Source organism: Biomphalaria glabrata, chromosome 14 (genome assembly GCF_947242115.1).
Source record: "Biomphalaria glabrata chromosome 14, xgBioGlab47.1, whole genome shotgun sequence".
Classification (NCBI taxonomy): Eukaryota; Metazoa; Mollusca; class Gastropoda; family Planorbidae; genus Biomphalaria; species Biomphalaria glabrata.
The window spans coordinates 19579663-19606544 of NC_074724.1; the positions used below are offsets into that span (position 1 = coordinate 19579663).

The following is a 26882-nucleotide window of genomic DNA, read 5'->3' on the forward strand; positions in this document are numbered from 1 at the left end:
AATGAGGGTGTCATGTGGCCAGCACAATGACCGACCACCTTTATTTTTCTCCTTCTTATGTTAAGTTACTATAAGAGCTGGGTGGACATAGAAGCAATAAAAGATCCCAAAATTTAAAATCCCTCATTTCACAAGGATTCAAACTTTGGACCTATTGTTCAGAAGCCGGTTGTTTAACTGCTCAGCCACCAAACCTTCTAATTAGCCCCATGAATTCACAAAAAAATTTTTAAAATAATTTTATTCTGTAGGTGCACATGAATATTTTTATATAAATTTCAACACAATAACTATTCTGTTTAAGATCAAGAAACAAGGAAGTGAAGAGAGCTCTCCAGAACTGTACATGTCATTGTGACATTACCATTAAGGTGAAGTTATTTAAACATTATTCTTTTTTCATATAATATCTTGTGGGTGGACATAGAAGCAATGAAAGATCCCAAAATTTAAAATCACTCATTTCACAAGGATTCAAACTTTGGACCTATAGTTCAGAAGCCGGGTGTTTAACTGCTCAGCCACCAAACCTAATTAGCCCCATGAATTCACAAAAGTTTTTTTTAAATAATTTTATTCTGTAAGTGCACATGAATATTTTTATATAAATTGCAACACAATAAAATTTCTGTTTAAGATCAAGAAACAAGGAAGTGAAGAGAGCTCTCCAGATCTGTACATGTCATTGTGACATTACCATTAAGGTGAAGTTATTTAAACATTTTTCTTTTTTCATATAATATCTTGTTTTGTTTGTGAATTGTGTTGTCATGGCGGCCGTCAACAAATGTTTTCATTTTGTCTTTTATTGTCCATTTAGTGCATGCTTTTTATATTTTTAAAAATTGTTTTCTTAAAGTTTACTTTCATTCTTTTAGTATATAGTTTTTGTTTAAATCTTTTGGTGAAAAAGTCTAATTCTTTTAGTTTGAAAGTATTATTTTCAGAGGTTTCCAGTTAAAGACAGTCTTATTTGGAAGTGAAAAAGGTGAGATCTTTTGGTTATTTCCCCTTTTTTTTAAATTTAAGAAATAATAAATTTAAATATTTGTAGATACTAGTTAGTCCCAAAGTAAAATTTTCCTACACACCTTGCAACCAATAGGGAAGATAATGCTCAAGTCATCTGTTTCTGTGGCCCACATTTAATGAGGGTGTCATGTGGCCAGCACAACGATCGACCACCTTAATTTTTCTCCTTCTTATGTTAAGTTACTATAAGAGCTGGGTGGACATAGAAGCGATGAAAGATCCCAAAATTTAAAATCCCTCATTTCACAAGCATTCAAACTTTGGACCTATAGTTCAGAAGCCGGGTGTTTAACTGCTCAGCCACCAAACCTAATTAGCCCCATGAAATCAAAAAATTTTTTTTTAAATAATTTTATTCTGTAAGTGCACATGAATATTTTTATATAAATTTCAACACAATAACTATTCTGTTTAAGATCAAGAAACAAGGAAGTGAAGAGAGCTCTCCAGAACTGTACATGTCATTGTGACATTACCATTAAGGTGAAGTTATTTAAACATTATTCTTTTTTCATATAATATCTTGTTTATTTTGTGAATTGTGTTGTCATGGCGGCCGTCAACAAATGTTATTATATTGTCTTTTAGTGTTTATTTAGTGCATGCTTTTTATATTTTTAAAAATTTATTTCTTAAAGTTTACTTTCATTCTTTTAGTATATAGTTATTGTTTACATTTTTTGGAGAAAAAGTCTAATTCTTTAAGTTTTAAAGTATTATTTTCAGAGGTTTCCAGTTTAAGACAGTCTTATTTGGAAGTGAAAAAGGTGAGATCTTTTGGTTATTTCCCCTTTTTTTTAATTTAAGAAATAATAAATTTAAATATTTGTAGATACTAGTTAGTCCCAAAGTAAAATTTTCCTTCACACCTTGCAACCAATAGGGAAGATAATGTTCAAGTCATCTGTTTCTATGGCCCACAGTTAATGAGGGTGTCATGTGACCAGCACAACGACCAATCACCTTTATTTTTCTCCTTCTTATGTTAAGTAACTATAAGAGCTGGGTGGACTTCGAAGCAATAAAAGATCTCAAAATTTAAAATCCCTCATTTCACAAGGATTCAAACTTTGGACCTATAGTTCAGAAGCCGGGTGTTTAACTGCTCAGCCACCATACCTTCTAATTAGCCCCATGAATTCACAAAAAATTTTTTTAATAATTTTATTCTGTAAGTGCACATGAATATTTTTATATTAATTTCAACACAATAACTATTCTGTTTAAGATCAAGAAACAAGGAAGTGAAGAGAGCTCTCCTGAACTGTACATGTCATTGTGACATTACCATTAAGGTGAAGTTATTTAAACATTATTCTTTTTTCATATAATATCTTGTTTTGTTTGTGAATTGTGTTGTCATGGCGGCCGTCAACAAATGTTTTTATATTGTCTTTTATTGTCCATTTAGTGCATGCTTTTTATATTTTTAAAAATTGTTTTCTTAAAGTTTACTTTCATTCTTTCAGTATATAGTTTTTGTTTAAATCTTTTGGTGAAAAAGTCTAATTCTTTTAGTTTTAAAGTATTATTTTCAGAGGTTTCCAGTCAAAGACAGTCTTATTTGGAAGTGAAAAAGGTGAGATCTTTTGGTTATTTCCCCTTTTTTTTAAATTTAAGAAATAATAAATTTAAATATTTGTAGATACTAGTTAGTCCCAAAGTAAAATTTTCCTTCACACCTTGCAACCAATAGGGAAGATAATGTTCAAGTCATCTCATTCTGTGGCCCACAGTTAATGAGGGTGTCATGTGACCAGCACAACGACCAATCACCTTTATTTTTCTCCTTCTTATGTTAAGTAACTATAAGAGCTGGGTGGACTTAGAAGCAATAAAAGATCCCAAAATTTAAAATTCCTCATTTCACAAGGATTCAAACTTTGGACCTATAGTTCAGAAGCCGGGTGTTTAACTGCTTAGCCACCATACCTTCTAATTAGCCCCATGAATTCCCAAAAATTTTTTAAAATAATTTTAATTTGTAAGTGCACATGAATATTTTTATATTAATTTCAACACAATAACTATTCTGTTTAAGATCAAGCAACAAGGAAGTGAAGAGAGCTCTCCAGAACTACTTACCATTATAAAGGAATGCTCTAGATTTCCATTTGCATTTGCATGTCCCGATATGACTTCCTCTACGGTCGTTAAATGTCTCAATGAACTATTCGCCCTATTTGGATTACCAGCGTACGTCCACATTGACAGGGGAACTTCGTTTATGTCTACAGAGGTGCAGTATTTCCTCCACGAGAGAGGAATTGCAACCAGTAGAACGACACCTTACAGCCTGAGAGGTCACGGACAAATAGATAAACTTAACGGGACTTTATGGAAAGCCATCACCTTGGCTCAACGTTCTAAGGAATTGGACATAGCTAAATCGGAACTAGTACTAAATGATGCTTATCAATCCATACTGTCATTACTATGCACTGCAATTAACAAGACACCACATGAACGACTTCTTGGGTTCAACCAAAGAAGTGGTTGCGGGACATCCTTGCCAACATGGTTGACCAGTCCTGGTCCTGTCCTGCTGAAGAAGAACGTTAGATCATCTAAATATGATCCCATAACAGAGGAAGTTGATTTGGTAACATGCAACCCTCAGTACACCAAACGGCCGAGAGGAAACTGTCTCATTACGAATGTTAGCCCCTAGGGAGGAACAAAAAGTTATAGAAAATGAGAATCAGAGTAGAACAGAGCTTGATATTGGCTGCCCCGTTCAAAGCTCACCTCCCAGGAATCAACCGACTGATTCTATCATGCCTGAAGAAACCACCAGCACCACCGAAGACATAGCCAGACCGTCCGAAACTCAAGCAGATGAAACTACACATACAATCTTAGAGTAAGGAGAACTAGGCCCAACTACAAAGTGTAAAAGCTCATCAGCTTACTGGAACTATTATTTTCTTTATTTTCATTTGGTTTTATTGACTTGACTTTAATGTGATATTTGATCTATCATGATATATTTTAATAAGCTATTTGATTTACCATATGATATCAACATGTTACATAATGTCATGCTATTCTACATTGTTTGTTTACTTGAATCTCTATTATTATTCTACACTTATTTAATTCTTTCATTGTTTATAATACTAGTTAGCATAATTTGAACCGGGGGTGAATGTTATGAAAATTATATTCTGTATCGGTTATCGTTCTTATGTTTACATGTGCTTGTAACTAGTCCGTAAGAATGTGTTCACGAAATGTGTGTTGTGTAGTCATTCAGTGTATTAAAGCCATACTATACAGACATGGTTTTCGACTCTCTTACCTTTATGTTTATAACATATAGCTGAAAACAATTCATACTGTCATCACAAAAGCACAATTTTTTTACCTTGTAAAATCCTTCACATCCTCTGTCCAGACACCATTAGCAGCAGGGACATTGTGCATTGAACCCTTCCTATCTAAGAATATAGGTCTACATTGCAGTATGTCTCTCACAATATTGTTTATTATTTGGCATTTTAGTGATTTGCAGAATTTCAAGTTTTATCTTAACAATTGTTTAGTGCAAAACAATTTTGAAATATATTTAGAGGCATAAGCAAATGTCATGCATTTTTTAGAATATAATGTAACAGCTCTTCTTTATGGGACCTTCATATAAAATTTTTTTCTAGCCTAGTAAATGTAAAAATGCATTTCCTCCATGACAATTAAGATTATTATTACTATTACTATTATGAAATAAAAAGAAAAGAATCATATTAAGACATATTTATTTGGAAGCTCTTTAATATCATTCAATAAATGACATAATATACTAGAAGAAATGATAAGAGTGCAGTATATTTACTACACAGAAAGACCTTAAATCACTAGATAACTTCTTTTTTTAATATTACACAATGATTTCTACTTCCACGCCTTTTGTAAGCATTAATTAACACTATCAACTGTTCATAAAATGCTTTAGTCTTTTTATTGAAGTGTTCTCCCATAATGAAGAATAGGCAATTATTTTCTAAGACACACACAAAATATCTTCAATAATTTTTGTTCTTTGCATCACAAATGGGAGGTGCAGTAGCTGAGTGACAAAGCGCTTGGCTTTTTAATCAGGGGTCCTTGGTTCAAATCCTGGTAAAGACTGGAATCTTTAGGATGTGATTGAGTCCACCCAGCTCTAATGGATACCTGACATTAGTCGGGGAAAAACAAAGGAAGTTGGTCATTGTGCTGGCCTCTCTAACCTTTACATCTTCTGCCCAATTGATCGCAAGGTCTGAAAGGGGAATTTTACTTTTTTTTTCTTTTTACATCATAAATAATTTGCTTTCTTGACATAGCTTGTAACATTCAAGCCATTGAAAATACATTTGTGGATTGTCACTAGCTTTTATAATGTATTTGTTAGATTCCTGGAGAGGCATCATTTTGGGTCATCTCCTGAGGAAATAAAAAAAGGAAACACATATACCTTCTTAATATCCTGTAGTATAGTCACAGAATATTTAATAGTGTATTTAAATAGAAAAGTAATATACACTACTACATACCGTTTGTACATGTTAACAAGAGAAAATCCAAATATGTATCTATATACTATTATAGCTTTAAACTTTGGAGCTATTTATTATTGCTGTTTTTTTGTCTTTCACTATCAAGAAATGAGTCCACTAAGGCCAACGTATTTTAATATTTTTACCAGCTATGATATTAACGTTTATTGAATGCTATCTCCATTTTTAAATAGGGGAGTGACAGTTCCAGTCACTTGGTACTCATCTTTAATTAAGTGAAACTTCAAAAAGTATTTTGATAACTGGTGCAATCTTATTATTAAGACATGCCTCATTAACGATGATCTGAAGTCGCCACAGACTTTCATCAATAACCATCGATAATGAATTGTTGTTGTTTTCCTCAGGCCACAATGATAACAAGAGAACACAATGTGAATACTGGATACTCTACATGTTTGGTTGTTTGGAAATTGTATACAAAGTGTCATTTAATATTAAAGATATTAAATTGATAAGAATAATCCATTTGTTGTATGGCTTTTAAATATATTGCATATGTAAATAGTTACAGAAGTTGTATAAAAAGACACTGTACACGAATATTGTGGTACAAAGTGAAAGATTTTATTCATAAATTACATTCAACATGTCACTCTTTACTAAGCAAGAAATGTTTTCAATTAGGATTGTTTAAAATAAACTGATCTTTGAAATATTAATAAATAGTTGAACATTATATTTAAACCGTATACATTGTACTTGCAACAAAATAATAATGTACTACATTATTGCATATCAATTCATAGTTTAAAAATAAACTTGTCAAAGTGGGTTTTACTGGCCTAGATAGGGGATGATATGTATTAATTAAAGAACAACAGCAAAACATGTTGCGTAATAACCGAACTGTAAATAAGAGGTCTACGATCCTTGAACAATAACAATATTTGATACTAAATACAAATGCTTAATATTTAAAATATGTACTAATCACCTGATAATAAGTTAATGCATTATTTATTGTATAAATGAACACACCTCAAGCACGCACACTCAGCTCCGGCCACACGGCCTGGTATCTCCAAATACGTAGGTTCAAATCTCAAACTAATCAATGGTCAATCACGGCTCCAAGGATGAGTTCAAAACCACACACTGTGGGAGAGAGAACAGCGCAATATAATCATCTCAGTTAGACATAAATATACAAAAAAAACTTTTGTGGTCATCTTCAAGGTAAAGACCCCCCTCCCTAAGCCGTCTATGAATTAAAGCAAAAAGAACCAATAACAGCTAGCGTTATAATCAATAAGAACACGTGAAAGATAGAAAGCTTTTTTTCCAGACCTCTTCCTGTCCTTTAAAACATCTGATGTTAACAAATCTAAACAAATTTTGGTCATAACCTTTAAAGGTCACCATGTAAAATATTGGTGCATAAGTAACTTTACCAGCAGGAATTTTAAGCCCTCTATTAAAGCCAGATGGTCGGGCATCAATTAGCACCAACATCCAACAAAAGCAGAAAGAAAAGAAAACAAGAAAATAACTGTCAGGCTTATTGAATACTAGAAACAAAGTTATTAATACAAACTCTTGTCCACTCGCTCTGTCTGATACACATTTTGAACACCTTATCTCTACAACTTTCCATGATCGGATCAAGTTGAAACAACTAAGACAACATATGAATCAATAAAAAAATTGACCAAATATTTAATCAAATGTTGGTAATTAATTTTGTTTGATATTACAAGGGAAATTATTCTGACAGTATGGCTGTAAATGTGGAGTTATCTCCCTAAGATTAGCTATGCTTTTAAAAGTATCTTCTATATATATAATTCTTTTCATGGCCCAACCATGACTGACACCAACAAAAGGCATGACCTCTAGTTTTTTTGCGGCCCCCGAAAGGGGAAAAGACGCTATTAGTTTTGTGTGAAATTCTTTCCATCTGTCCGTCCGTCCATCCCGTTTATATCTCCTAAACTAGAAAAGATAGCGAAAGTCCGACATCATAATATTTTAATCCATTCAAAGTTCTGATGCAACAGCAACTTTTTTCTTTTCTAAAAGAGAAAAATCTAATTTTTTAAATCACTAATGCAAGCAGTTTTTTTTCACAAATATACACCATTTTACAACTATTGAATATTAATAGTAACAAACACGGGAGGCTCTTTAGTAGGGGAAATGACAATTTACCATATTTTTAACACATTTATGCAAAAGGTTTTAGACTTTTTGTTAAAAATCTTTTTTACATTTGTATTGCTACGTTATGTAAGTTCTGTCCTACTAATAACTACATTAACCCAAAAATAATGTTTTCTTTTTTTAAAGAGAAAAAATCTATTTATTATGCATATAAGTTGGACATTATTTAAAACAACAATTACTAACTGGTTTTTCATATTATCGTGTGAACTGCAGTACTATTCCACTACGGATTTTTTTTTTTTTTTTTTTTTGAGGATTGGAATAAGAGATTGACCCTTTACAAAACAATTAGATCAATTAGATATTCATTATAAGACATCAGATAGGCCAGGTTCGCACTTAATTTCACATTCACTTTCACCTTGTCTTTGATAGAATTTAATTCTGATGTTCTTTCTGAAAGTATTGATACCTACTTGTTGAAAGTTTGCACGATTATTCCTAGTAACTGACAAAACATGAATCAATAAATACAAATTAAATAAATTATTGATAATTTCTTATTTTGTTCACTATTGAAATAAGGGAAATAAATGCTACTAAATTTATACATGGATTCATTCCCCTTATTACGTTTTATGACGTTTTTCCTCCCATTTTTGGATCAAGTTGAAATTTCGCACAATTATTTATAGTCGATGACAACACACGGCTTTGTTTTGTCTGTTGGGAGTAGAGGGGATCAGATAACATATTATCAAGACCAGAAAAAGCCTACCTTAACACAAGACCAGAAAAAGCCCACCTTAACACAATCTTTAAGCAACATATCCAAAGCCACAGAAATTGAGACCATCCTCAGTATCACACGCGCCTGAGTGACTATGTTCCCCCCAGCAAGTACTGTAGATATTGACTGGGGCGCCACTCCTCCCTGGACATGTGCACGTCGTATAGGAGAACTGAAAGACTCGGAGAGAAATCCTGGCAACATAGACCACTGACAATGGTCCTGGAACTTTAAGGCAACGTCGAGGCAGTTAGAAGCTACATTCTGCCAGTGGTATAGTGACTACATTCTGCCAGTGGTATTGTGACTACATTCTGCCAGTGGTATACAGTATAGTGACTACATTCTGCCAGTGGTATAGTGACTACATTCTGCCAGTGGTACAGTGACTACATTCTGCCAGTGGTATAGTTACTACATTCTGCCAGTGGTATAGTTACTACATTCTGCCAGTGGTATTGTGACTACATTCTGCCAGTGGTACAGTGACTACATTCTGCCAGTGGTATAGTGACTACATTCTGCCAGTGGTATAGTTACTACATTCTGCCAGTGGTATAGTTACTACATTCTGCCAGTGGTATTGTGACTACATTCTGCCAGTGGTATACAGTATAGTGACTACATTCTGCCAGTGGTACAGTGACAACATTCTGCCAGTGGTATAGTGACTACATTCTGCCAGTGGTATAGTAACTACATTCTGTCAGTGGTATATTTACTACATTCTGCCAGTGGTATAGTGACTACATTCTGCCAGTGGTATACAGTATAGTGACTACATTCTGCCAGTGGTATAGTGGCTACATTCTGCCAGTGGTATAGTGACTACATTCTGCCAGTGGTATTGTGACTACAATCTATCAGAGGTATTGTGAATACATTCTGTCAGTGTTCTGTAGTCACAGATTAATAATAAATTACTGTAGACGTTACTATTTAATAATGATAATAACGAGACTGTCTTGATCAAGGTAGACATATATAACTAACTTTTTATTTCCGTCCGATTCTTTGCTTTCGCATAAAACATAAACAACAATGTACGCTACGACCACGTTTTTAGGGAAAGTTGTCTATTGGCTTTTACTGAGACATGGTTAGAGGAGGATGACAACGACAACCTGATTGCTATTGATGGTTTCTCTTGTGTGAGATCTGACAGAACGGCTGAGTCTAAGAATAAGAAAGGCGGGGGGCTGTGTGTGTACATCAACCTCAAATACTGTACCAACTACACGGTTAAAAAGAGAATGTGCTGTCCGGATCTAGAACTACAGGCGCTCTCATTGAGACCTTTTTATTTGCCACGAGACTTTGGTGTTATTTACATAGTCCTGGTTTATGTTCCGCCTACAGCCAAGGCGGAAGTTGCAGCTGCAATCATCGCTGACGTAGTGCATGAGTTTCAGACATGGTCACCGGACGCACCAGTAGTTATACTGGGTGATTTTAATAAATGCACCTTGAAGCTTGAACACATCTCATGTCCGACAAGAGAGAACAGAACTCTGGACTTATGTTACTGTAACATTAAAGGAACATTCACATCTCGTGAAAAGCCACCACTAGGATCATCGGACCACAAAACAATACAACTGCTGCCTACTTACCGCACGAAACTTAAAGAAGGAAAAATCATTCAAAAAAACGTACAAGAATGGACTCAAGATAATATTATCAAACTACAGGGATGTCTAGACTGCACTGACTGGAATTTGTTTAAAGAGACCACTTCAAATCTGAAAGAATGGGTCGACGCAGTGACAAATTACATCAAATTCTGTGAAAACATGTGTGTCAGTACTAAAAGCATCAATATATAACGCAACAATAAACCATGGGTCACTGCAAAAATAAAACGGGAAATAATCAAAAAGAAAAGAGCATAAATGAGTGGCGATGGACAGACAAGGAAAATAGCTCAACGAAATCTCAACGTCGTTCTTGAGGAAAGGAGGAGAAACTACCGCACCACGCTGGAAGACTCGATTAAGACAAGTGACATGAGACAGGCAGGAGGACAAGTCAAAAGTAAAAGTAATCTTGCTACAAGAGACGAAAAAACATTAGCCAACGAGTTAAATGATTTCTATTGTCGCTTCGACACAAAAGATTTTAATTATCTAAGACTCAAAGCCCTTGAAGATGTCAATGTTAACAACTGTTTAAAATTAGCGATTACTAAAGAGCAAGTTTGTAACATTTTCAAAAGGCTGGTGGGCCTGATGGAATAAAAGGGCGAATCTTAAAAGAATGTGCTGAACAACTAGCTGAACCTTTCCAAGATATTTTTTCTACTTCATTACTAAACCATGAGATACCACCTGTGTGGAAGTCATCTATAATTGTACCTGTGCCAAAGGTTTCCATACCAAAGGAAATGAATGACTATAGACCTGTTTCACTTACTTCCATTGTGTCTAAATGTTTAGAAAAATTGGTTGAAATGTTTCTTCTGAATGATCTTTGTAATAAGTTAGACCCTTTACAATTTGCTTACCAAAAGGGTAAAGGCGTAAACGATGCCATCCTGAATATTTTAAATTGTGTCTACAAACATCTGGACTTGCCGAACACTTATGTAAGATTGTTCTTTCTTGATTTCTCATCAGCTTTTAACACTATACAACTTCATTTACTCATTGAAAAGATGAAAGCGTTGAAGATTAGTCCATATATAATACTATGGGCTAATGAATTTTTGACCCAGAGATTCAGAGGGTTAGGGTAAACAATGTTATATTAAATGAACGCATAGTTAACATAGGGGCGCCCCAGGGTGCTGTGACATCGCCTTTGTGGTTCATTTTGTACACCAATGATTTTCAATCCGATAATCCTTTTTGCTCCTTCACAAAATTCGCTGATGATGCGGCTCTTCTTGCCCTGCTTTCAGAGAGCTCAGACGTAAATGAGTATTTCAAACAAATAGAACACATTGAAAAATACTGTAATGATAATTTTTTTATTATTAAATGTAAAAAAAAACAACAAAGAAATGATAATCGATTTTCGTAGGGAAAAGAAGGAAAATGATATTGTTTCTGTAGCTGGAGAGACTATTGAAATTGTGCAAACCTTTAAATACCTTGGTTCTATCCTAGACAATAAACTAAATTTTACTGCAAATACTGATTATATCAGCAAAAAAAGGGCAGCAAAGATTACGATTACTAAGAAAACTGTCCTCGTTTAATGTTAGCGAATCCTAAATGCTGCTGATCAAATCATTGGCAAAAAAGAAACCCCATTTGGGCAGTTGTTTGAGACAAACATCTCTAAAAAAGCTAACAAGATCCTCGAAATAAAGAATCACCCTTTGTGTCAGGATTTTGTGATTTTACCATCACAAAAGAGATACAAGACACCGATAGCAAAGACAAACAGACACAAACACTCTTTTGTTCCCCTGGCAATCAAATCATTAAATAAGAGGAATCTGGTATAAACTTTGTCACATGTAAATTATGAGTGAGTCGTGAATGTACACTTTGGTTTCTTATAGTTATAATGTTTTTTGTTTGGTGTAATGCACAAATTGTAAGACAAATTTCCATACGGACAATAAAGATTATTATTATTATTATTATTATTATTAACCCAACCACGTTTCTGTTGTATAATTCTGATAAATAAAGAGATAAAGTTAATTTTATTTGCTCTAGCAGTCGTCTGAATCTTTAAGTTACAACATGCTTAGTTTGGTGAAAATCAATGAATTCTAAGTATGTTTAAAACATCAAAATTTAAATTTGAAAATTGTGACAACTAGCCCCACCTAACTACATTCTGTCAGAGGTATAGTAACTACATTCTGACAATGATATTTCTACATCCTTCCAGGAATCCAATATTTAACAGAAATAAATTATAAAGACAAAAATGATCAAACAATTTGCTATCTAGAGATCGTGGAATAAGGACAAAATGAATGTGAGTTTTAGCAATGAACATTGAAACAGAATGATTACTTGTGCTTTTAAAAATGTCCATCCAATTTCCTTTGTATATAAAACTTGAAACATCAGCAAACTAATGAGATGGTTGTATTCTTTTTATCAATATATTTTACAATATTAATAGGAGATGCATAGTATTACTAGTCGACCGGCGGCGTAGAACACGCCGCTATTTTGCAGGGCCGGCCTTAGGTCATTGCAACATATGCGACCGCAGTAGGCCCCGCACTTTCATAGGGCCCGCGCTAATTCAATGTGTATACATTATTAAATTAAACCATTTTATAACTTAAAACAGATTTCCCGGACCCTCCTGTCGATTTACCAGGAGCTCCTGGAAATCTCCCAAAATTGCAAAATATACGAAAAAGTCCATAAAATATATGGAAATATATAGACAAAAGTTGTCATTTTGGGGTGTCACTCAATATGGAAAAACACCAATCCAACGCGCGATAAATAAAAACAGCATTATGCATAAGTCGTAATTGTGTAATCTGGTGAAAGAAGCTTCTCGCGCCTCAAACTAATGAAGAATTTCTTGAGGTCAATAATTCTCATAGATAAATTGAAACATTTGGTAATTCATGCTATTGAGCGTGATATATGTAGGAAACAGAATTATTATGATTTACTGTATGACTTTCTACACCCAAGGCTCGTAAAGTAATTCTGTACGTAGTAAAGAATGAATAAAATGCATAGACGAATTTATTTTCTAATACAAACTCTTAAATTTCACTTACTGTCCACTTCCTTACCCAAACTTGTCCCCGCAAAATCTGTTTTGCATTGGGCCCCACAACGGCGCTGCTATTTAGTGTTTGTAAAATGTTTGCTTGTAATTTTTTTTACATGTTTCGGATGTTCCTTAAGAGTTGACCATAGTTTACTTCCTAGTCCAAACCTCCCGCAGGACGAAGGGGGGATGGGAGCGGACAGGGTTTGACAGCCCAGCGCGCAGCCATCCGTATCGACGAGTGAATACCCACTTGTTCTCCCCCCCTCTTGTTTTTTCGTGGGGTGACTATCCGAAACTCGTCCAAACTCTTGAGGGAAGAGAAGAATTATATACATATTACATTAGATCCTCCTTGATAGAAAAGATGCACTATATTTTATCTTACAACCTTACTACATTCTCTTGACATTGCATCATGAGAATATGAATATATATATTCAGAACAACACCGGACGAAAAGACCTTAGAAAAACAAGACGAGATTCTGCTACTACACTCTTGCGCACGCTTCATGGGCTTCGCGTGAAAGCGAGAATCGATTACAAGGTGGCCATACTTTGTCATCAGTGTATATATAACAATGAGATGCCCTTGTACCTTAGAGAAATGATTACTCCATATGTCCCCCAGAGAGCCCTGCGCTCAATGGACTCAACGCTTTTAGTGGTGCCACGTTTCTCCCTCAAAAGCTACGGTCTGTGGGCTTTTTCAGTGCACGAACCAAAGGTTTGGAACTCACACCCCATGGATCTCAGACAGACAACATGCTACACCACTTTTAAGAAGAACATTAAGACCTATCTGTTTAAAACTTGTTTAGATTAGTTTCTATTTCAACTGTGTTGTCTGTGTTTGTAATGTTATTACAGCGCCTTAAGCCTACATTTTGTTTGTTAACAGCGCTTTATAAATAAAATTATTATTATTATTATATATATTTAAGCAGTGCTTTTTTGTAAACAAAAAATAGGTGCCGGTATGGATGGATGGATAGGTGGATAGATTGATTGATAATATATTAGGATGGAGAGATGGATGGGTAGATAGATAGATTGATTGAAAATATATTTGGATTGAGAAATGGATGGGTGGATGGATTGATTGATAATATATTTGGATGGAGAAATGGATGGATGGATGGGTGGATAAATTGATTGATAATATACTTGGATGGAGAGATGGATGGATGGATGGATAGTTTGATAATATATTTGGATGGAGAGATGGATGTGTGGATAGGTTAAATGATAATATATTTGGATAGAGAGATGGATGGATGGATGGATTGATTGATTGATAATATATTTGGATGGAGAAATGGATGGATGGATAGATTGATTGATAATATATTTGGATGGAGAGATGGATGGATGGATTGATTGATTGATAATATATTTGGATGGAGTGATGGATGGGTGGATAGATTGATTGATAATATATTTAAATGGAGAGATGGGTGGGTGGTCATATTGATTGATAATATATTTGGATCGAGAGATGGATGGGTGGATAGGTGGATGGGTGGATAGATTGTAAGATAGAATATTAGGATGGAGAGATGGATGGATGGATGGATAGTTTGATAATATATTTGGATGGAGAGATGGATGGATGGATGGATTGATTGATTGATAATATATTTGGATGGAGAGATGGATGGGTGGATGGATAGATTGATAATATATTTGGATGGAGAGATGGATGGTTGGATGGATTGATTGATAATATATTTGGATGGAGAGATAGATGGGTGACTGGATTGATTAATAATAAATTTGGATGGAGAGATGGATGGATGGGTGGATAGATTGATTGAAAATATATTTGGATGGAGAGATGGATGGATGGATGGGTTGATAGATTGATTGATAATATATTTATTTGGATGGAGAGATGGATGGATGGATGGATTGATTGATTGATAATATATTTGGATGGAGAAATGGATGGATGGATGGATAGTTTGATAATATATTTGGATGGAGAGATGGATGGATTTGATAGATTGATTGATAATATCTTTGGATGGAGAGGTGGATGGGTGGATAGAATGATTGATATTATATTTGGATGGAGAGATGGATGGTGGATGGGTGGATAGATTGATTGATAATATATTTGGATGGAGAGATGGATGGGTGGATAGATTGATTGATAATATATTTGGATGGAGAGATGGATGGGTGGATAGATTGATTGATAATATATTTGGATGGATGGGTGGATAGATTGATTGATAATATATTTGGATGGAGAGATGGATGGGTGGATAGATTGATTGATAATATATTTAGATGGATGGGTGGATAGATTGATTGATAATATATTTTGATGGAATGATGGATGGGTGGGTGGGTGGATAGATTGATTAATAATATATTTGGATGGAGAGATGGATGGGTGGATAGGTGGATAGATTGATTGATAATATATTTGGTTGAAGAGATGGATGGGTGGATAGATTGATTAATAATATATTTGGATGGAGAGATGGATGGGTGGATAGATTGATTGATAATATATTTGGATGGAGAGATGGATAGATTTATGGATTGATTGATAATATATTTGGACGGTGAGAAGGATGGATGGGTGGATGGATTGATTGATAATATATTTGGATGGAGAGATGGATGGATGGATGGGTGGATAGATTGATTGATAATATATTTGGATGGAGAGATGGATGGATGGGTAGGTGGATAGATTGATTGATAATATATTTGGATGGAGAGATGGTTGGGTGGATAGATTGATTGATAATATATTTGGATGGAAAGAAGGATTGGTGGATATATTGATAATATATTTGGATGGAGAGATGGATGGGTGGATAAATTGATTGATAATATATTTGGATGGAGAGATGGATGGTTGGATGGGTGGATAGATTGATTGATAATATATTTGGATGGAGAGATAAATGGATGGATGGGTGGATGGATTGATTGATAATATTTGGATGGAGAGATGGATGGGTGGATGGGTGGATTGATAATATATTTGGATGGATAGATGGATGGGTGAATAGATAGTTTGATAATATATTTGAATGGAGAGATGGATGGGTGGATGGATTGATTGATAGTATATTTAGATGGGTGAATGGATTGATTAATAATATATTTGGATGGAGAGATTGATGGATGGGTGGGTGGATAGATTGATTGATAATATATTTGGATGGAGAGATGGATGGGAGGATGGGTGGATAGATTGATTGTAAATATATTTGGATGGAGAGATGGTTGGATGGATAGATTGATTGATAATAAATTTGGATGGAGAGATGGATGGGTGGATAGATTGATTAATAATATATTTGGATGGAGAGATGGATGGGTGGATAGATTGATTGATAATATATTTAGATGGATGGGTGGATAGATTGATTGATAATATATTTGGATGGAGAGATGGATGGGAGGATGGGTGGATAGATTGATTGATAATATATTTGGATGGAGAGATGGATGGGTAAATAGATTGATTCATAATATATTTGGATGGACAAATGGATGGGTGGATAGATTGATTGATAATATATTTGGACGGAGAGATGGATGGGTGGATATATTGATAATATATTTGGATGGAGAGATGGATGGGTGGATAGATTGATTAATATAATATTTGGATGGAGAGATGAATGGATGGATGGGTGGATGGATTGATTGATAATATATTTGGATGGAGAGATGGATGGGTAGATGGGTGGATAGATTGATTGGTAATATATTTTGATAGAGAGATGGATGGGTGGATAGATTGATTGATAATATATTTGGATGGAGAGATAAATAGGTGGATAGGTGGATAGATTGATTGATAATATATTTGGATGGAGAGATGGATGGATGGATAGATTGATTTATAATATCTTTGGATGGAGAGGTGGATGGATGGATAGATTGATTGATATTATATTTGGATGGAGAGATGGATGGTGGATGGGTGGATAGATTGATTAATAATATATTTGGATGGAGAGATGGATGGGTGGATAGATTGATTGATAATATATTTGGATGGATAGATGGATGGATGGGTGGATGGATTGATTGATAATATATTATGATGGAGAGATGGATGGGTGGAAGGGTGAATATATTGATTGATAATATATTTGGATGGAGAGATGGATGGATGGATGGGTGGATAGATTGATTGATAATATATTTGGATGGAGAGATAAATGGATGAATGGGTGGATGGATTGATTGATAATATATTTGGATGGAGAGATGGATGGGTGGATGGATAAATTGATAATATATTTGAATGGAGAGATGGATTTGTGGATGGAATGATTGATAATATATTTGGATGGAGAGATGGATGGGTGGATAGATTGATTGATAATATATTTGGATGGGTGAATGGATTGATTAATAATATATTTGGATGGAGAGATGGATGGATGGGTGGGTGGATAGATTGATTGATAATATATTTGGATGGAGAGATGGATGGTTGGATGGATTGATTGATAATATATTTGGATGGAGAGATGGATTTGTGGATGGAATGAATTATAATATATTTGGATGGAAAGATGGATGGGTGAATGGTTAGATTGATAATATATTTGGATGGAGAGATGGATGGGTGGATGGATAGATTGATAATATATTTGGATGGAGAAATGGATGGTTGCATGGATTGATTGATAATATATTTGGATGGAGAGATGTATGGGTAAATGGATTGATTGATAATATATTTGGATGGGGAGATGGATGGATGTGTGGGGGATAGATTGATTGATAATATATTTGGATGGAGAGATGGATGGATGGGTGGGTGGATAGATTGATTGATAATATATTTGGATGGAGAGATGGATGGTGGATGGGTGGATAGATTGATTGTTAATATATTTGGATGGAGAGATGGATGGGTGGATGGAATGATTTATAATGTATTTGGATGGAGAGATAAATGGATGGATGGGTTAATGGATTGATTGATAACATATTTGGATTAAGAGATGGATGGTTGGATTGGTGGATAGATTGATTGATAATATATTTGGATGGAGAGATGGTTGGGTAGATAGATTGATTAATAATATATTTGGATGGAGAGATAAATGGATGGATGGGTTAATGGATTGATTGATAATATATTTGGATGGAGAGATGGATGGGAGGATGGGTGGATAGATTGATTGTAAATATATTTGGATGGAGAGATGGATGAGTGGATAGATTTATTGATAATATATTTGGATGGAGAGATAAATGGATGGATAGATTGATTGATAAAATATTTGGATGGAGAGATGGATGGGTGGATAGATTGATTGATAATATATTTGGATGGAGAGATGGATGGGTGGATAGATTGATTGATAATATATTTGGATGGAGAGATGGATGGGTGGATGGATATATTGATAATATATTTAGATGGGGAGATGGATGGATGGGTGGATGGATTGATTGATAATATATTTGGATAAAGAGATATATGGATGGATGGATGGATTGATTGATTGATAATATATTTGGATGGAGAGATGGATGGGAGGATGGGTGGATAGATTGATTGTAAATATATTTCGATGGAGAGATGGATGGTGGATGGGTGGATAGATTGATTGATAATATATTTGGATGGAGAGATGGATGGGTGGGTGGATAGATTGATTGATAATATATTTGGATGGAGAGATGGATGGGAGGATGGGTGGATAGATTGATTGTAAATATATTTGGATGGAGAGATGGATGGGTGGATAGATTGATTAATAATATATTTGGATGGAGAGATGGATGGATGGATAGATTGATTGATAATATATTTGGATGGAGAGATGGATGGGTGGATAGATTGATTAATAATATATTTGGATGGAGAGATGGATGGGTGGATAGATTGATTGATAATATATTTAGATGGATGGGTGTATAGATTGGTTGATAATATATTTGGATGGAGAGATGGATGGGAGGATGGGTGGATAGATTGATTGATAATATATTTGGATGGAAAGATGGATGGGTAAATAGATTGATTCATAATATATTTGGATGGACAAATGGATGGGTGGATAGATTGATTGATAATATATTTGGACGGAGAGATGGATGGGTGGATATATTGATAATATATTTGGATGGAGAGATGGATGGGTGGATAGATTGATTAATATAATATTTGGATGGAGAGATAAATGGATGGATGGGTGGATGGATTGATTGATAATATATTTGGATGGAGAGATGGATGGGTAGATGGGTGGATAGATTGATTGGTAATATATTTTAATAGAGAGATGGATGGGTGGATAGATTGATTGATAATATATTTGGATGGAGAGATAAATAGATGGATAGGTGGATAGATTGATTGATAATATATTTGGATGGAGAGATGGTTGGATGGATAGATTGATTGATAATAAATTTGGATGGAGAGATGGATGGGTGGATAGATTGATTAATAATATATTTGGATGGAGAGATGGATGGGTGGATAGATTGATTGATAATATATTTAGATGGATGGGTGGATAGATTGATTGATAATATATTTGGATGGAGAGATGGATGGGAGGATGGGTGGATAGATTGATTGATAATATATTTGGATGGAGAGATAGATGGGTAAATAGATTGATTCATAATATATTTGGATGGACAAATGGATGGGTGGATAGATTGATTGATAATATATTTGGACGGAGAGATGGATGGGTGGTTATATTGATAATATATTTGGATGGAGAGATGGATGGGTGGATAGATTGATTAATATAATATTTGGATGGAGAGATGAATGGATGGATGGGTGGATGGATTGATTGATAATATATTTGGATGGAGAGATGGATGGGTAGATGGGTGGATAGATTGATTGGTAATATATTTTGATAGAGAGATGGATGGGTGGATAGATTGATTGATAATATATTTGGATGGAGAGATAAATAGGTGGATAGGTGGATAGATTGATTGATAATATATTTGGATGGAGAGATGGATGGATGGATAGATTGATTTATAATATCTTTGGATGGAGAGGTGGATGGATGGATAGATTGATTGATATTATATTTGGATGGAGAGATGGATGGTGGATGGGTGGATAGATTGATTAATAATATATTTGGATGGAGAGATGGATGGGTGGATAGATTGATTGATAATATATTTGGATGGATAGATGGATGGATGGGTGGATGGATTGATTGATAATATATTATGATGGAGAGATGGATGGGTGGAAGGGTGAATATATTGATTGATAATATATTTGGATGGAGAGATGGATGGATGGATGGGTGGATAGATTGATTGATAATATATTTGGATGGAGAGATAAATGGATGAATGGGTGGATGGATTGATTGATAATATATTTGGATGGAGAGATGGATGGGTGGATGGATAAATTGATAATATATTTGAATGGAGAGATGGATTTGTGGATGGAATGATTGATAATATATTTGGATGGAGAGATGGATGGGTGGATAGATTGATTGATAATATATTTGGATGGGTGAATGGATTGATTAATAATATATTTGGATGGAGAGATGGATGGATGGGTGGGTGGATAGATTGATTGATAATATATTTGGATGGAGAGATGGATGGTTGGATGGATTGATTGATAATATATTTGGATGGAGAGATGGATTTGTGGATGGAATGAATTATAATATATTTGGATGGAAAGATGGATGGGTGAATGGTTAGATTGATAATATATTTGGATGGAGAGATGGATGGGTGGATGGATAGATTGATAATATATTTGGATGGAGAAATGGATGGTTGCATGGATTGATTGATAATATATTTGGATGGAGAGATGTATGGGTAAATGGATTGATTGATAATATATTTGGATGGGGAGATGGATGGATGTGTGGGGGATAGATTGATTGATAATATATTTGGATGGAGAGATGGATGGATGGGTGGGTGGATAGATTGATTGATAATATATTTGGATGGAGAGATGGATGGTGGATGGGTGGATAGATTGATTGTTAATATATTTGGATGGAGAGATGGATGGGTGGATGGAATGATTTATAATGTATTTGGATGGAGAGATAAATGGATGGATGGGTTAATGGATTGATTGATAACATATTTGGATTAAGAGATGGATGGTTGGATTGGTGGATAGATTGATTGATAATATATTTGGATGGAGAGATGGTTGGGTAGATAGATTGATTAATAATATATTTGGATGGAGAGATAAATGGATGGATGGGTTAATGGATTGATTGATAATATATTTGGATGGAGAGATGGATGGGAGGATGGGTGGATAGATTGATTGTAAATATATTTGGATGGAGAGATGGATGAGTGGATAGATTTATTGATAATATATTTGGATGGAGAGATAAATGGATGGATAGATTGATTGATAAAATATTTGGATGGAGAGATGGATGGGTGGATAGATTGATTGATAATATATTTGGATGGAGAGATGGATGGGTGGATAGATTGATTGATAATATATTTGGATGGAGAGATGGATGGGTGGATGGATATATTGATAATATATTTAGATGGGGAGATGGATGGATGGGTGGATGGATTGATTGATAATATATTTGGATAAAGAGATATATGGATGGATGGATGGATTGATTGATTGATAATATATTTGGATGGAGAGATGGATGGGAGGATGGGTGGATAGATTGATTGTAAATATATTTGGATGGAGAGATGGATGGTGGATGGGTGGATAGATTGATTGATAATATATTTGGATGGAGAGATGGATGGGTGGGTGGATAGATTGATTGATAATATATTTGGATGGAGAGATGGATGGGAGGATGGGTGGATAGATTGATTGTAAATATATTTGGATGGAGAGATGGATGGGTGGATAGATTGATTAATAATATATTTGGATGGAGAGATGGATGGATGGATAGATTGATTGATAATATATTTGGATGGAGAGATGGATGGGTGGATAGATTGATTAATAATATATTTGGATGGAGAGATGGATGGGTGGATAGATTGATTGATAATATATTTAGATGGATGGGTGTATAGATTGGTTGATAATATATTTGGATGGAGAGATGGATGGGAGGATGGGTGGATAGATTGATTGATAATATATTTGGATGGAAAGATGGATGGGTAAATAGATTGATTCATAATATATTTGGATGGACAAATGGATGGGTGGATAGATTGATTGATAATATATTTGGACGGAGAGATGGATGGGTGGATATATTGATAATATATTTGGATGGAGAGATGGATGGGTGGATAGATTGATTAATATAATATTTGGATGGAGAGATAAATGGATGGATGGGTGGATGGATTGATTGATAATATATTTGGATGGAGAGATGGATGGGTAGATGGGTGGATAGATTGATTGGTAATATATTTTAATAGAGAGATGGATGGGTGGATAGATTGATTGATAATATATTTGGATGGAGAGATAAATAGATGGATAGGTGGATAGATTGATTGATAATATATTTAAATGGAGAGATGGATGGATGGATAGATTGATTTATAATATCTTTGGATGGAGAGGTGGATGGGTGGATAGATTTATTGATATTATAATTTGATGGAGAGATGGATGGTGGATGGGTGGATAGATTGATTAATAATATATTTGGATGGAGAGATGGATGGGTGGATAGATTGATTGATAATATATTTGGATGGATAGATGGATGGATGGGTGGATGGATTGATTGATAATATATTATGATGGAGAGATGGATGGGTGGAAGGGTGAATATATTGATTGATAATATATTTGGATGGAGAGATGGATGGATGGATGGGTGGATAGATTGATTGATAATATATTTGGATGGAGAGATAAATGGATGAATGGGTGGATGGATTGATTGATAATATATTTGGATGGAGAGATGGATGGGTAAATAAATTGATTGATAATATATTTGGATGGGGAGATGGATGGATGGGTGGGGGATAGATTGATTGATAATATATTTGGATGGAGAGATGGATGGATGGGTGGGTGGATAGATTGATTGATAATATATTTGGATGGAGAGATGGATGGATGGTGGATGGGTGGATAGATTGATTGTTAATATATTGCGATGGATGGGTGGATAGATTGATTGATAATATATTTGGATGGAGAGATGGATAAGTGGATAGATTGATTGATAATATATTTAGATGGATGGGTGGATAGATTGATTGATAATATATTTTGATGGAATGATGGATGGGTGGGTGGGTGGATAGATTGATTGATAATATATTTGGATGGAGAGATGGATGGGTGGATAGGTGGATAGATTGATTGATAATATATTTGGATGATGAGATGGATAGGTGGATAGATTGATTAATAATATATTTGGATGGAGAAATAGATGGGTGGATAGATTGATTGATAATATATTTGGATGGAGAGATGGAGAGATTTATGGATTGATTGATAATATATTTGGATGGTGAGAAGGATGGATGGGTGGATGGATTGATTGATAATATATTTGGATGAACAGATGGATGGATGAATGGGTGGATAGATTGATTGATAAAATATTTGGATGGAGAGATGGATGGATAGGTAGGTGGATAGATTAATTGATAATATATTTGGATGGAGAGATGGTTGGGTGGATAGATTGATTGATAATATATTTGGATGGAAAGAAGGATTGGTGGATATATTGATAATATATTTGGATGGAGAGATGGATGGGTGGATAAATTGATTGATAATATATTTGGATGGAGAGATGGATGGTTGAATGGGTGGATAGATTGATTGATAATATATTTGGATGGAGAGATAAATGGATGGATGGGTGGATGGATTGATTGATAATATATTTGGATGGAGAGATGGATGGGTGGATGGGTGGATTGATATTATATTTGGATGGATAGATGGATGGGTGAATAGATAGTTTGATAATATATTTGAATGGAGAGATGGATGGGTGGATGGATTGATTGATAATATATTTAGATGGGTGAATGGATTGATTAATAATATATTTGGATGGAGAGATTGATGGATGGGTGGGTGGATAGATTTATTGATAATATATTTGGATGGAGAGATGGATGGGAGGATGGGTGGATAGATTGATTGTAAATATATTTGGATGGAGAGATGGATGGATGGATAGATTGATTGATAATATATTTGGATGGAGAGATGGATGGGTGGATAGATTGATTGATAATATATTTGGATGGAGAGATGGATGGGTGGATAGATTGATTGATAATATATTTAGATGGATGGGTGGATAGATTGATTGATAATATATTTGGATGGAGAGATGGATGGGAGGATGGGTGGATAGATTGATTGATAATATATTTGGATGGAGAGATGGATGGGTAAATAGATTGATTCATAATATATTTGGATGGACAAATGGATGGGTGGATAGATTGATTGATAATATATTTGGACTTAGAGATGGATTGGTGGATATATTGATAATATATTTGGATGGAGAGATGGATGGGTGGATAGATTGATTAATATAATATTTGGATGGAGAGATGAATGGATGGATGGGTGGATGGATGGATTGATAATATATTTGGATGGAGAGATGGATGGGTAGATGGGTGGATAGATTGATTGGTAATATATTTTGATAGAGAGATGGATGGGTGGATAGATTGATTGATAATATATTTGGATGGAGAGATAAATAGGTGGATAGGTGGATAGATTGATTGATAATATATTTGGATGGAGAGATGGATGGATGGATAGATTGATTGATAATATCTTTGGACGGAGAGGTGGATGGGTGGATAGATTGATTGATATTATATTTCGATGGAGAGATGGATGGGTGGATAGATTGATTAATATAATATTTGGATGGAGAGATGAATGGATGGATGGGTGGATGGATTGATTGATAATATATTTGGATGGAGAGATGGATGGGTAGATGGGTGGATAGATTGATTGGTAATATATTTTGATAGAGAGATGGATAGGTGGATAGATTGATTGATAATATATTTGGATGGAGAGATAAATAGGTGGATAGGTGGATAGATTGATTGATAATATATTTGGATGGAGAGATGGATGGATGGATAGATTGATTTATAATATCTTTGGATGGAGAGGTGGATGGATTGATAGATTGATTGATATTATATTTGGATGGAGAGATGGATGGTGGATGGGTGGATAGATTGATTAATAATATATTTGGATGGAGAGATGGATGGGTGGATAGATTGATTGATAATATATTTGGATGGATAGATGGATGGATGGGTGGATGGATTGATTGATAATATATTATGATGGAGAGATGGATGGGTGGAAGGGTGAATATATTGATTGATAATATATTTTGATGGAGAGATGGATGGATGGATGGGTGGATAGATTGATTGATAATATATTTGGATGGAGAGATAAATGGATGAATGGGTGGATGGATTGATTGATAATATATTTGGATGGAGAGATGGATGGGTGGATGGGTGGATGGATAATATATTTGGATGGAGAGATGGATGGGTGGATGGATAAATTGATAATATATTTGAATGGAGAGATGGATTTGTGGATGGAATGATTGATAATATATTTGGATGGAGAGATGGATGGGTGGATAGATTGATTGATAATATATTTGGATGGGTGAATGGATTGATTAATAATATATTTGGATGGAGAGATGGATGGATGGGTGGGTGGATAGATTGATTGATAATATATTTGGATGGAGAGATGGATGGTTGGATGGATTGATTGATAATATATTTGGATGGAGAGATGGATTTGTGGATGGAATGAATTATAATATATTTGGATGGAAAGATGGATGGGTGAATGGTTAGATTGATAATATATTTGGATGGAGAGATGGATGGGTGGATGGATAGATTGATAATATATTTGGATGGAGAAATGGATGGTTGCATGGATTGATTGATAATATATTTGGATGGAGAGATGTATGGGTAAATGGATTGATTGATAATATATTTGGATGGGGAGATGGATGGATGTGTGGGGGATAGATTGATTGATAATATATTTGGATGGAGAGATGGATGGATGGGTGGGTGGATAGATTGATTGATAATATATTTGGATGGAGAGATGGATGGTGGATGGGTGGATAGATTGATTGTTAATATATTTGGATGGAGAGATGGATGGGTGGATGGAATGATTTATAATGTATTTGGATGGAGAGATAAATGGATGGATGGGTTAATGGATTGATTGATAACATATTTGGATTAAGAGATGGATGGTTGGATTGGTGGATAGATTGATTGATAATATATTTGGATGGAGAGATGGTTGGGTAGATAGATTGATTAATAATATATTTGGATGGAGAGATAAATGGATGGATGGGTTAATGGATTGATTGATAATATATTTGGATGGAGAGATGGATGGGAGGATGGGTGGATAGATTGATTGTAAATATATTTGGATGGAGAGATGGATGAGTGGATAGATTTATTGATAATATATTTGGATGGAGAGATAAATGGATGGATAGATTGATTGATAAAATATTTGGATGGAGAGATGGATGGGTGGATAGATTGATTGATAATATATTTGGATGGAGAGATGGATGGGTGGATAGATTGATTGATAATATATTTGGATGGAGAGATGGATGGGTGGATGGATATATTGATAATATATTTAGA

General features: G+C 34.6%; 1 protein-coding gene across 2 annotated transcripts in view; it reads left to right on the forward strand.

The window, feature by feature from the left end:
• Positions 1 to 2224: 2224 nt before the first annotated feature.
• The window catches only part of LOC129922977 (uncharacterized), a 161172-nt gene continuing 136514 nt past the window's right edge, over positions 2225 to 26882 (forward strand). The window contains exons 1-2 of one of the 2 annotated variants that reach the window (XM_056011430.1): positions 2225 to 2611; positions 3074 to 3948. In XM_056011430.1, coding sequence (XP_055867405.1) covers positions 2447 to 2611; positions 3074 to 3703 — 795 coding nt within the window. In that variant the 5' untranslated portion in view covers positions 2225 to 2446 and the 3' untranslated portion in view covers positions 3704 to 3948. Of the gene's footprint in view, positions 2612 to 3073; positions 3949 to 26882 lie in introns of those variants that run through there. The other variant, XR_008774910.1, reaches the window with a different exon arrangement.